At 31.3% G+C, this 13,857-nt stretch overlaps 2 protein-coding genes across 2 annotated transcripts; one reads left to right on the forward strand and one right to left on the reverse strand.

Annotated features, from left to right (window-relative positions):
* The first annotated feature begins 780 nt into the window (after nucleotides 1–780).
* LOC126661986 (uncharacterized) lies at nucleotides 781–4,038 on the forward strand. Its single transcript, XM_050355871.2, has 4 exons — nucleotides 781–802; nucleotides 1,556–3,128; nucleotides 3,284–3,500; nucleotides 3,613–4,038. The coding sequence occupies exons 1-4, from the start codon at nucleotides 781–783 to the stop codon at nucleotides 4,036–4,038; spliced, it is 2,238 nt and encodes a 745-aa protein (XP_050211828.1).
* A 1,161-nt stretch (nucleotides 4,039–5,199) lies between these two features.
* Nucleotides 5,200–10,171, reverse strand: LOC126661408 (adoMet-dependent rRNA methyltransferase SPB1-like). The gene is made up of 12 exons (XM_056104171.1): nucleotides 9,938–10,171; nucleotides 9,867–9,874; nucleotides 8,912–9,422; nucleotides 8,585–8,800; nucleotides 8,178–8,459; nucleotides 7,817–8,077; nucleotides 7,567–7,737; nucleotides 7,111–7,419; nucleotides 6,741–7,034; nucleotides 6,593–6,646; nucleotides 5,772–6,168; nucleotides 5,200–5,672 (listed from the first exon to the last, which is right to left on the reverse strand). Exons 1-11 carry the CDS (start codon nucleotides 10,169–10,171, stop codon nucleotides 5,986–5,988), a joined length of 2,523 nt encoding a protein of 840 aa, XP_055960146.1. The 3' UTR covers nucleotides 5,200–5,672; nucleotides 5,772–5,985.
* Nucleotides 10,172–13,857: the final 3,686 nt, after the last annotated feature.

The following is a 13,857-nucleotide window of genomic DNA, read 5'->3' on the forward strand; positions in this document are numbered from 1 at the left end:
GTCGAAAAATTAATAAACGCATCCAAGTATTTCAACTATGTTGACACATTCTTATCATATGCATTATTTTTTTCGCTATCTAAAATTAATAATAATTAAAAAACCAATACAATATTCAAGAACACACTCCTCAAGTAAAAACAATTAAAAAACTCTAAAACAAATGAGCTATTAATAAATTAGAAGGAAAATCTTTATAAATTTAGCTTTATTAGTCTTTTGGAGATTTTTTTGAAAGATTCACCTTAAATTTCTTTTGATTTGCCAAAGTTTTTCTTTAAACCGTGTTCCATTTTTCTTCTTCTAACATATTTGTCTAATTTTGAGAGGAATTTGCTTCAAAATATTTGTCATCATCTCTGTTATCCATTCAAGAATTTGAATATATCAAATCTGGCCATCCCTCAGAACCATTGCAACAATATCTAACTGTTCTCGAAAATGTATCGGAAATTAATATCTGCATCAATCTTATTAGAGTTTTTTAGACAAATACACCTAAAACGGCTAAATAATCTCACGGCTACCACAACAATTTAATGCTAACCATAATACCGTTTGTCATAAGTTTCTTATAATAAATAAGCTTCCTGATTTGCCAAATTACGACTCTCTTAAATAGGAGCTGTTCTCTTCCAAAATTGAATCAATCTCCATGTCGCAAGATTCTCTCAAGATCAAACTTACAGTTTCCATTCATAATCAGTAATTCAGAGACGATTCCAACAAAATCAAACGTAGTACGCGATTCAAGATAAAAATCGAGGAATCACAGCTGATATGAGTTTACTAAGTGATTCAGGTTAGTCTCTGATCAATCGCGACTCGAATTCAACAAATTCTTTTTCAATTTTGAAATTGATCAATCGCGACTCAAATTCAACTCATTCTTTATCAATTTTGAAATTGATAAATCGCGACTCAAATTCAACTGTTATATCTGATATATCGCATAAATAGGTTTCTGTTTTCAAATTTAAATTGAATGATTTTATAACTGGATACATTGAATTTTTTTTTTTGCAGTTCTTAATTGATAATTCATTCAATTTTGTGATAGTTAGTGATTTTTGAATTTACTAAAGCTGTTATTGTAGTTTTAATGATTATTGATGTGTTATAGTTTGCTAAATGGTTAATAAGGTTCTACTAATAGTTTGAATGAACATTCATTCAATTATGTGATACTTAGTGTATTTTTAGTTTGATAAAGCTGTTATTGTAGTTTTAATGTTTAATGATATGTTATAGTTTGCTAAATGGTTAATAAGGTTCTACTAATTGTTTGAATGAATATTCATTCAATTTTGTGATAGTTAGTGTATTTTTAGGTTGATAAAGGAGTTATTGTAGTTTTAATGTTTAATGATGTGTTATAGTTTACTAAATAGTAAATAAGGCTCTACTAATAGATTGAATGAATATACATTCAAGTTTGTGATAGTTAGTGTACTTTTAGTTTTATAAAGCTGTTATAGTAGTATTAATGGTTATTCTGTTTATAGTTTACTAATGGTTTAATATGTGTTACTAATGTTAAATCATTAAAATGCAGCAAAAGGAACACTGAAGGCTCTTGTGCACTATGATGGAGTATGGGATGAGCATTTTAATTACTCCAACTACAAGATGAAAGGAATACTGATAAGGGAAAACACAACCTTTGAAGAAATTAAGGAATTGATAGCAGGTAAACTAGAGGTAAACAGTTGGGAAACCAAAATGGAAATCAGATTTCAGTTAGAAAGCAACTACCAAACTTTACAAATTGAAGATAATGTCAGCCTGCAATTCTACATTGAAATGAAAAAAGATGAACCGCGAGTAACCAGTTTTCCATTATGTGTTACAACAAACAAATTTGAAGGTCAGCCACAAATACAAAATATCAACAGTGAAGCTTCTATTGGAATTATTAAAGAACAATTTGTGGATACAACGTCTAGTAGTGGCACTGCAATTGATATTATAAAATATGCAGAAATATTATACAACCAGACAAGAAAAGAAGATGAGGAAGCTGAAAGTAAACCACAAGAAATCAACATCGTCACTGATCCAAAAATAACAGAAATCTATGTTGGACAGATCTTCAAAGACAAAGAAACTATGAAGACAAGTTTCTGTTTCTACACGATTGCTAACCAATTTCAGTATAAAGTTAGTAAGTCTTGCAAAAGAGAATATATAGTCATTTGCATTGATGAAGATTGCAGGTGGACAGTGAGAGCTTCAAGAGATGGAAAGACAAATATGTTTGTGATTAGAAGAATGATAAACATCCACACATGCCCACCAAATATAAGAATGGATGACAAAAGGCAAGCAACAGCTTCAATAATAGGGGAACATATAAAAATGAAGTTCTTGGATATAAAAACAATCTATACTCCAGCTGATATTATTGCAGATATTCAGAGAGATTTTGGGATTGTTTTGAGTTACAATAGGGCATGGAGGTCAAAAGTAAAGGCACTAAACCAAATTAGAGGTAGTCCGCGCGACTCGTATTCAATTTTGCCTGGATATTTGCACATGCTTCTACAAACTAATCCAGGGTCAGTTGTAGATCTTCATACAACTGATGAAAACAAATTTGAATATATGTTTATGGCTCTAGATGCTTCTATTAAAGGTTGGAGATACTGTAGACCAATAATTGTAGTAGATGGAACATTTTTGAAGTCGAACTACGGTGGAACATTAATAACAGCAAGTACACAGGACGGAAATGGTAAGATTTTCCCCCTTGCTTTTGCAGTTGTTGATTCCGAAAATGATGATTCCTGGGAATATTTTTTTTTAAAATTGAAAGAAGCATTTGGTGGAAGAAATGGGCTGTGTATTGTTTCAGATAGGCATTTGAGTATATTGAATGGGGTCAAAAAGGTTTTTCCTGAAGCAAGTCATGCAATATGTATGTACCATTTGCTAAGTAATATCAAATCAAAGTTCAAACACGATCCGGATATATTGAGAGACTGTTTCTATGGAGCTGCAAGATCATACACAACTAAGGGATTTGACTACTACATGAAAGAGCTTGATGCCATTAATGCCGGAATTCGAAAGTACCTAACAAATATTGGGATCGAGAAGTGGGCAAGAGCACATTGTAAAGCTAATAGGTATGACTAAAAAAAAATTATATTAGTTAACTGATAATTCTTTATAAGTTTGATATGACTATTCTTTATATAGTTAACTGACAGTTTCCTTTATATTTACTGTATGTTTGTTATATAAATTACAACAAGTTTGATCATAATTTATAAAATATTAGGTACTCGACAATGACATCGAATATCGCCGAGTCTTTGAATGCAGCAATCAAAGCAGCTAGGGAATTACCAATAACAACGCTCCTTGAAAGTTTGAGGCGTTTGATGCAAGAATGGAGTTATGCTAACAGAAATATTGCAATTTGTACATTTACTAAGCTGACAAACAAAGCAGAACATGAACTCAGAAATCACTATGCATCATCTTTAAGAATGAAGGTAAATTTTCAATTACAGTACATTTTAATTTCAACTATACTATATTAGCTAACTGTTTTCTAAGAGTTGCCTAATGGTAAGTTAACTGTCAAATATATGTTTTTCACAACAGGCTTCAACATCTGTTAGAGGTTTGCACAGTGTGGAAGATGGTGATAAAACCTTTATAGTAAAACTTAATGAAAGAACATGCACATGCTGCAGATTTCAATTGGATGAAATGCCATGTCCACATGCTATTGCTATATTAAGCAAACTACACCAAGAACCATATCAATACTGCTCAGACTTTTTCACTAAAGAAAATATGCTTGCCACATATGAAGGAGTTGTCTATCCAATGCCTAGCCAAAATAATTGGGATTTACCTGCCAATGTTGAAAGTATGGAAGTTCTTCCGCCAATAGGAGCTATTCCAGCAGGAAGACCAAAGAAAAGAAGAATCACGGCACCAAATGAAATAAAGAAGACAAATCAGTGTGGAAGATGCAAACAAAGAGGACATAATAAAAAGACATGTAAAAATATACCAAAATAATAAAATTTAGTTTTCAAATACATTTCCTAAATACATTGATTAAATGATTTGTAATTCATTGAATTTTGGCTCAATTAAAGGATTTCCTTCTTTTTTTTATTTGTTTCTTATAATTTTAACCATTTACCAATTATTTACTACTGTGTTACCAGAGATATATCAAAAAATTATATGTCGCTACATATTAAGACAGTGATAAATAATAAATTACTTACATATTAAGACAGTGATAAATAATAAATTACTAAACTATTACTACATGTTTTATAAATTACTAGAGGTTTACTAATATGTTGCTTAACATATATTTATAAAGTTACTATAGGTTTCCTAATAGGTTACTAATAAGTTACGTAGCATCTATTTATAAAGTTTTATTAAAAAGTTTTATTTATAATTTATTTTCTTTACTTAAATATTAATAATATTTATAATCTCATTTAAATCTATCAACTTTTTTAATATATTTAATTTGATATTTAAAATGATATAATCTTAAAAATTTCTTTATAGACTACTAACTATAAAGCACTACCTTACTATTAATTTACCAAAACAATATCAAAAGTATACTACAACATACAACTGATAAAGGAAATTTAGTTAATATCTATAAAATTATAAAAAATATTATAAGTTTACTAACCAGTTACCAAGACATTACTAACAGTATAAGTCAATTACCATTTACTAAAACTAAAACAGTAGCCATTACAAACAAAGTCATACAAACAAAGTCATAATAGGAAAAAAAACAATATTGTTCAGATCTTGTTCAGACAAAACACTAAAAAACTTAAAAGTACTAAGCTAAAATGATAAGCTTCAGATCTTGTTCTTCCCTTTCCTCTTTGGATTTGGGACCTCCTCTTCAATCTCTTCATCGCTAACAATATTTCTCTCTATCTTCATATTGCCATAGCGGTACAGAAGAAATGCAACACGCTCACGATAATTCTCAATATTAAATTCAGAAGGTATTTCTTTACGCAGACACAAAAACTCCGCAAAAGCAAGCAAAAACGCACCACAATCGCTGAATAAAAAACATAAAAATGAATTATTCAACAAAACTGCATAATTTTACAAATAGTAAATTTGAAAACATACCAATCCTTTTGATTTGGAAGATCATCCACAATTTCAATACGGAAAGCATCAGTTGAATTCTTATTCAAATAAGGCTGAGAAGTCAGATCAATGTCACTGCGCAACTCATAAAAATTCATCTGAGATAAAAAAAGTGGAATTAGAACAGAATATTTTGTAGTTGCTTCAACTGCAGACTTCTTCGCCACATTTGAACTCATAGAGTTATACACATATATGCATCTTTCTTTGAAGACCAAACGCCCCAAAATCCAGTGCTTCTGCTTCTTCATGTTCATTGGAAACAACACCTCATCTACATTCTCCCAATGTGTATTGCAAAGCATCTTGTATCCACAAATATACTTTGCAATAAGACTATGATCAGTAACTGAAGTAGATTCAGGCTTCTTCCTCTTCAAGTATGCCACATAGTATGAAGTCATTCTATCATCGAAGAGGCAGTCAGTTGTCGTAATTCGCACACCACCAACAGGTCTATACTTGGCTCTTTTACGAATGTAGTACATAACAATGTTGATATGCTGTAAAAAAAAGTAGAATTATAAATAACTATAACAGTTAGTAAACATTTAGTAGATAAGTAGAACATAACATCAAATGGTAAAAATAGAAATACTTACACGACACTGTAATAATTCACCCGAGTAATTAAGCGAATGAAACCAATTTTTGTTATCCACCTGATCCACGCCATAATTGAACGGAGTTTCGATAATGTCGAAACCTGCTTCATAAGCATTTCGACTACAAAAAAAGAACAAATAGGAGGTAAAAAAACATTCAAGCAATCCTTCTAGCAAAAAATGGTAAATATAACATATCACAATTATAGTCTTACTTAAACTTTTCGTCAACCCAGTTATTAAACTCCATCTGTCCCGCATAACCTGTATCTTTACAAATATCATCATCAAGAGGAAACAATCCCTTTTTAAGAACCACATCCGGCTTAGCCTTAACAAATGCTAGAGGCACCACATCAGCAACTTTGAATTTAGAGGCAATCTTTTCAATTTGCTGTAATTGAGAAGAAAAAGAAAAATGCAATGAATAAATGATAGTTACTATTATTAAAATAAATATGATAATAATTAGTAAACCATTAGCAAACAATTAGAGAAAATATGAAAAGTAAAACTGTTCGAAAACACTTAGAAAAATAACTGTTAACTACATAGTAAACAACTAGTAAACTCTTAGAAAATAAAAAGTAAAACAAAAACATGAAAAATTCTATAGAAGTACTATAAAGGTAATTTTTATTTATATTTATATTTACAAAATAAATATGGTAATGATTAGTAAACCATTAGCAAACAAATTAGAGAAAAAAATGAAAATTAAACTGTTAAAAAACAATTAGAAAAATAGTAAACCACTAGTAAACACTTAGAAAATAAAAAGTAAAACAACAACATAAAAAAATCTATAGAAGTACTACCTCAGATGGACTGCCTCGATACACAGCAATTTCTTTCAAAGCTGCCTTCTTTATCTATATAAAAAGCATTAAAAAATGTATTGGTAAAGTACTAATATGCAAATAATAAAAAAACAAAAATTTTAAAAAAGTAAGATAAAAAATATACCTCAGATTCTTGTTTTTCAACAGAACCAGCAGCTTCCTTTTTCAACAAAGCATCAGTAGCTTCCTTTTCAATCTTATTGACCATATCAGTCAGTAAGGACTCATCATATCCGACATCCTCATCAACGCCATGGCCCAACATCTTATCAGCAGCTTCTTTCTCAGCAAGCTCTACAGCTTTTGTAAGGGCATTAAGTTCGCTAGAATTGAATGTAGAGCAGGTTTCTGCCCCAACGGTACTTTGACTACTTAATTCATCGAACTTAAAACTTGGACCGCTATCAAAACAGAAACCCTGAAGAAAAAAAATTAATAACAATATAGAAAACGCAGCAGACAATTTACATTAAAAACTTAAAAAGTAAAAGTACCCTTCCACTATATTTCACAGCTGTGTCAACCACTTTAGAAACTATATGACCCTCATCATATTTCTTCTCGCCCCTATCAACATCATCCTGCTGCTCATGTCCACTATCATCAGCGACATTTCCATGACTTGAACCATCGTTCTTCTCATTATCCTCGTCTTCATCCGGTTTCTTACCATCTTCTTTAGTCTTACCGTCATCATTCTCATTATCATCGTCATTACCGTCACTATCTTTATCGTCATCTTCAGAATCTTCATTTTTATTGTTGTCGTCAGCAACATCTTTCTTTGCATCTTTCCCACAAGACTGATTAAAAATACAAAATTAGTTAACCATTAGAAAACTACAAGTAAATTATTGGTAAACTAAAACATAAAATAATAAATTCAAAAACTAGTAAAGCATTAGCAAACAGCTGGTAAACTACAAGTAAATTGCTAATAGTGTAAAAACCTCAGCAGGAGGAACAGCAGCTTCTTTTTCAGATTCCATTTTCAGAACAGCAGCTTCCTCAAGGGCACTAAGATCGATGGAATCAAACGTCGAAGAAGTCGCTACACCTATAGTACTTTGAGTGTTGACTTCTTCAACATTGGAAGTTGAACCATCATGCAGTGAAAATGCCTTAAAAAAATAAAGTTTATTAGTAAAAATATAGATATTAGACCTTTTACTTAAAAATATAAATTAAAATTAAAATTACCTTGATATTATCTTTTGTAACATTGTGACCCTCATCATCATTTTTTTCACCACTACCAACAGCATCATCATCTTCCAACTTATATTCATAATTGAACCTCTCACTCAAAACAGAATCAGAAGCGAAATTACCAGCACCATCGTCCTCTTCATCATCGTCATTTTCTTCTTTCTTATTATCTTCGTCTTTGTTATTATCCTCCTCTTTCTCGTTGTCATCATTACGATGAAAATCATTCACACCATTATCATCATCTTCAACCTGAAAAACATTTCAATAAAAAACAAGTAAATACACAATTAAAACTAAATGAACAAATTTGGTATACTAACTGTATACAACATAGTAACTAAGTGATTACCTGAATAGGTTGTCCACCAACACCATTTTTTATCAAATCTTTCAGTTCACCAAACTGAGTATTAATACCAGAGAACTGATTCTCTACAAATATCTTGAAATTCTGAAACTCATGGTAAAACTTAGATTGATCCCAAAACAATTTATGAATTTTAGTTTTCATTGAAATCCCTTCACTTGCTTCTGGCTCATTCTCAACTTTCCGCTTTCCTTTGACAAACAAACCTTCTAAATCCAGCGCTGACCTCTCCTCGCCAGTGGGATGTAAATTGCTTAATTTCAACTAAATATAAATGATAAAACTGAGTCAGTTAACTTAATGGTTACTAAAAGTGAACCACCAGTTTACCAGAACTATATTGCACAAATAGATATTTAATGAATAGTTAGACTAATATATTAAAATACCTGGTCAGCAGTTTTATCAAATAGGTTTCGCAAGAAATACGAGCGTTCTTGGACCTCTAACACCTCCCAACGCAGTATACGAGGAATTTCATTTCCTGAACTAGTAGCAACTGCGCTTTCAATTGTAGGGCAACACTCAAAAAACCAAGTTTGGAAAGCCAAAGGAAATCCATCATATCGAGAGGAATTAGGATGACCAGTTTTTGAACTTTTTCTCTTTAAAAAATCACAATTTTTCCAAGTACTGAGTTTACTTTTCAAATACTCCACTGTAAAATGAAACAAATCCTTCCCCCAAGGAAAATTTTCAAATTCCCCACTACAAACAAGATCAAAATTCTTATCACGAACATTTGACTCATCTTTGTTGTTATATAGAAAATTCTCAATAAAATACAAAACAGCCATTTGAAAAGCCTCTTCCTCATTATTCCAACGCTTAGAAACAAAGCTATCCTCCAAAAACTTTTTTGAAACTTTTTTTACATTTCCAAAACAGTTTTTTCTAAAGTCAGAAGACACAGTATTCTGAGACTTAAAATCAACACTGCCATTAACTTTCAAACCGGTTATTAAAGCAAATTCGTCGATTGAAAACTTAAGAAACTTTCCTGACACCTTAATCCACAACTCATATTTAACAGGCTGTTTAACTTCTCTAAGCAGTAAACAGTGAATCAACTGCCCTTGAAGTTTATACTCTTTCATGCGTAAAAAATATCCAAAAACAGATTTTGAAAACCTTTCTAAAGTTTCAGGTTGTAAAAGTTTTTTGATATTAGAAATGACAGAAACACCAGCATTATGAAGAATCTTGTGGGGAAAATGCTCATGAGGCCTAATGAAATAGTCTCAATCCTGAAAAGTAAAATTAAAACTGATAAACATATGAATAGTAAAATATATAATATAGCAAAAAGAAAAAACATCATTAGAAAACATATAGAAAACCATATAAATATTACAATAATATAAAGTAAAAACTAGATTCCCATTAACAACCATTAGGTAAACTATGATTAAAACTAAATTTAAACAAAACATTTGTAATAAAAAAATGAATGAAAAACAAGCTCTTAACTAACACATAGTAACACAAAAACAAACCTATATACAAATATATGTATATTATAACAAAATTAGAAAACAAAAAAAAAAACAGATAACCATTAGAAACTAGTAAGATAATTATAATATAAATTAACAATATTAAATAAACGAGTAAATTAACCACATAAGCATTTATAAACTGATTAAAAATTCCAAATCACACAATAATCACATTATTAACTAATAAATAACAAATAAAATGCAATTAATAAAAAAATGTAACAAACAAAATAATTAAAATACCTTAACATTTCTAATAGCTTTAGAACTTTCACCAACAGAAAAGTTTGGTTTCATTTTTTTCTTAACTTGCATCGGAACTTCCTGAAAATCGTCGTCATCGTCATCATGATCATCTGAAACTCTCATTTCAGTCTCCACAAAATCAATCTTCCGTTTCATCGCTGGATTCTTTCGTTTAGGGATTTTAGAGGGAGATTTAGGATTTTTTTTCGAAACTGAGCGAGTAGTAACCATTTTGTGAAGAGTATGAAATTAAAAAACTGAACGCAAAGAACACTAAGTAATCGTGGTTGAGCAGTTAAGAAAACACAAAGTCAGTAAGGAAATGGAGCGGTTAAAAGAGAAAAAGAAGGAAATTTAAACATGCAATGACAGACAAAACACCTAGATTATAGCGAAGGATTAATAGCTGAGAGATAATTGAAATGAGATTAACGGTAAAATAAGAAACGAAAAGTACTAATCTGCAATACAAAAACAATAAGATCGTAAAAAAGATGGAGGATGGGCCGCGCGGTGCTGATGAGATTATTTAGGCCTTTTAACGTGCTGGGCCTAATTTCCACATCTTATTAATATCACTAATCGTCTAAGTATGACTATCAGTTAAGGGACCCTTTGGAACGCTATAATGGCCATTTTAAAAATAAAATTACTCAGTTAATAATTTATGTTATATGAATCTCCAAAAAAGATGTTTCTCCATTCAAAATTGTTTCTCCGATGTTTTTATTATCCTAAATTCTAAATTATGAATTCAATATTTTAATTTAAAAGAGTTATTTTGATTTGATTTAAAAAAGATAAACGGTAAGGCATTTTTAAAATCTTTCAATTTAATTATACTGTTCTATTTTTCTTCCTATTTTAGTATATGAACAGGTTCAGTTTTTCTACCTCCAAACTAAAAGTTCGGTTCGGTTTGAAAATTTTCCAAACTTCAGTTGGTCGGTCTTAGAAAATTTCAAACCAAACCAACCGAACCAAACCGATGCTCAACCCTATTAAGGGTACAATTGAAATGAGAAAATGTAAAATAGGGTGAAATTGACTATTTTTCAACGTTAGGGTGGTTCAAAAAGGTGCTAAAAGGTCGAGCGTTTTTAAGACATTAGGCCTTTGAACAATTTCTTATTTAATTTTATTCTTTTCTAATTAATATTTATTTTGTTTAATAAATTAAAGTGAATCGCACGAATCATAGATTTACTATAATTTAATGTCTAAATAAATTCAATAGATTCATCACCTATTAAATTGTGATCGACTCAGAAATTTGAAGGTGAGTCGAATTGAGTTGTAAAATTCAGATCGTAAACCGTGCGATTTTGATAACAGTGGGATGAGCCAACTCCAAAACAGCATTTTATTTTTAGAATTGTGGTGTGTAAATTTCTGGTATTTATAGCTGTTAATAATCTGCCTAAGCCTTCAATTTGGATCTTAGGAAAATGTAGTGTTTCTGTTCCCTCTATTGTTCGTATTCATCAGCAACATATTAGTTTTGAGGTTAATATTGGTCTTTTTTTGCATAAAATTTCTTTTATTTATGCAAGTGTTTGGAAAAATAGGCGATTAGACCTATGGTCTGATTTAGCTATCTTTGCTAATAATTCTTCTTCTAGCTGGTGTGCCATTGGTGATTTTAATTCGATTCTTGGTGTGCATGAAAATTCGGGAACTCCTCCAGCTCTCGGTCCATGCAGGGAGTTTTGGAGCTTCATGGAAGATTGCTCTCTTTCGGATATTCCTTCTAGAGGATCCATTTATACTTGGTCTAATAGCAGACGCGGGGGTGCAAGAATTGAAAGCCGGATTGATAGAGCAATGGCCAGTTGAATTTCTTGATTATTGGGATAATTGTTCTTGCATAGTGCTCCCAGGGCATCATTTTGATCATGCTCCTCTTTTGTTGCAATGTACTCCCAAAGATAGGATTTCTCCCAGATTTCGTTTCCAGTCCATGTGATCGCTTAAACTATTGTCTTGTGTTTTAATTATAACGTGAGAGAGTTGAATCGAAATAGACCTTTTAATCAATAACGTAGGAGTTAATAACACGAAAGTGATTAATGAGTGTGCGTCCTTAGGGTTCTCTTAATAAACATCAATTGAATAGTTAATTAGATTGATTATAACACGAGAGTGAGTTATTTGCCTATTAATTGTTTATTGCCCGTTTTTACCTATATCGGCTTGAAAGAGAGCTATAGGTGCTTTCAATTAGTCTGAACCGTAACTTGACATCGAAATTCATAACCCATGAGATTAATAGCATAATGATAATTAATAATCCCTTATCTTTCCCGTTATTGTTTAAACCCCATTTTAATTATAGTTTGAATTTATTTTAATCATAATTGCTCTCTTAGTTTTAATTAATTTAATGACAACATTAAAATATCCTTTTGCTTATTGAAATTGAATATTATAACTGGGCGTATCTAGTAGTTTTTTCTGTGGATACGATTCTGAACTTCACAGTCTGTATTAATAGTTGGCATCTGTATGCTTGCGTAGTTTCACCAACAACACTTGGCGGGAGAGTTCCCACCAAGAAAATGGAAAATTTCTCGACAGAGTGTGATATCCGCCAAAAAATTTGGTATTCTTTGGCGACAGATTTTAATATAAATGTTTTCTTACATGAAACATAACGTTTCATTTAAAACACACCGAAGGATCGCAATCCATTGGTAAGCATTACAAATTAAAAGCCAAGCGCTTCTTCATCCTCTTCTTTTCATTTTTTTTTTAAAACCTAAATTCCTAAAACCGATTTTCTTTCTCTCCTTTCTAATCTCCAGCGACCACCTCTTCATGGGTTTCCTAATTTCTTTACCCATTGTTTGAATCTTTGTGTTTAGTTTAATTCTAGTTAATTACTTGTATTTAATTACTTTTTTTGCATTGCTACATTTTAGATTTTTCAATACAAAAACCTTTGATTCGCTAGACAAATCAAAGTTGTTTGAATATAGTGATTAGAACTTGCTTTCCTCGTGGGATCGACAATTCGAAATTAATAGTCCCTTTATTACTTGCAAATCGTATACTTGCGGAAATTGACCAACAAGTTTTTGGCGCCATTGCCGAGAAAAGCATAGATTCTTTTTTTAACACTAGAATTAAGATACTTTGGCTTTATTTAGAATTTTATTTTTGTTTTTTTATTCCATTTTATTCGTGGGTATTTTTTGTTTTATTGCAGGTACTTTTTTTATGGTGAATCTATTTAGATAGGCGTAATGCCCTAGTGTCAGAAGTGTGAGATTTGTGGGAATTTTGGCAACAGTGGAAGCGAATGCCCCCGGTTTAATCATGCTCTGAATGAGGAGAACTTCAATGCATATCTTGAGTACCACATTGAACAAGAGCTTGCCACCAAAGTCAGATAAGTAGATGCATTTCCAAACACATGTGATATTTGTTGGGAATTTAGCCATTACCAAAGACGAATGCCCTATACTTGGTCAAGCTTTGAATGAGCACATCAATTTGGTGTGTGACCAATGAAAAAACTGACCCTTATTACAAAACGCACAATACGAGATGGCACAACCATCAGAATCTTGGTTGGAACAATAATGAGGAGGACTTCAATGAAAACTCGAACTTCTATTCATTCAATCATTAACATCAAGAGCAGTGGAACTTCAATTCCAACTTTAGTACTGAACCATAATATTCATCGTGAAGTATGGATCAAAGGCTATGGAATAATAATTTTGAGAACCCATACTTTAAAAATGAGGTGATAGATCAAGGAATTCATGATTTCCGACAGCTCCAGACTCAAGATTATCTAGCAATGGAAGATAAAATCGACTTATGGATGGAGAGGTCATCAATTCAAACAAGATATGATTGCCATATCTACAAAGGATCTTGTTGATGAAGTGTCAAGTGAAGTGTAGTGT

This window comes from Mercurialis annua, linkage group LG8 (genome assembly GCF_937616625.2).
Source record: "Mercurialis annua linkage group LG8, ddMerAnnu1.2, whole genome shotgun sequence".
Classification (NCBI taxonomy): Eukaryota; Viridiplantae; Streptophyta; class Magnoliopsida; order Malpighiales; family Euphorbiaceae; genus Mercurialis; species Mercurialis annua.

What these genes read in the sequence shown, in the direction of transcription:
- LOC126661986 (XM_050355871.2), top strand. Translation starts at nt 781, where the DNA reads ATGAGTTTACTAAGTGATTCAG. An exon ending in GCACATTGTAAAGCTAATAG is followed by an intron (nt 3,129 to 3,283) that starts GTATGACTAAAA and finishes ATAAAATATTAG; the next exon opens with GTACTCGACAATGACATCGA. An exon ending in CATCATCTTTAAGAATGAAG is followed by an intron (nt 3,501 to 3,612) that starts GTAAATTTTCAA and finishes TTTTCACAACAG; the next exon opens with GCTTCAACATCTGTTAGAGG.
- LOC126661408 (XM_056104171.1), bottom strand. Translation starts at nt 10,171, where the DNA reads ATGGTTACTACTCGCTCAGTTTCGAAAAAAAATCCTAAATCTCCCTCT. An exon ending in GTGATAAGAATTTTGATCTT is followed by an intron (nt 8,801 to 8,911) that starts GTTTGTAGTGGG and finishes GATTTTTTAAAG; the next exon opens with AGAAAAAGTTCAAAAACTGG. An exon ending in CTGCTGTTCCTCCTGCTGAG is followed by an intron (nt 7,420 to 7,566) that starts GTTTTTACACTA and finishes ATTTTTAATCAG; the next exon opens with TCTTGTGGGAAAGATGCAAA.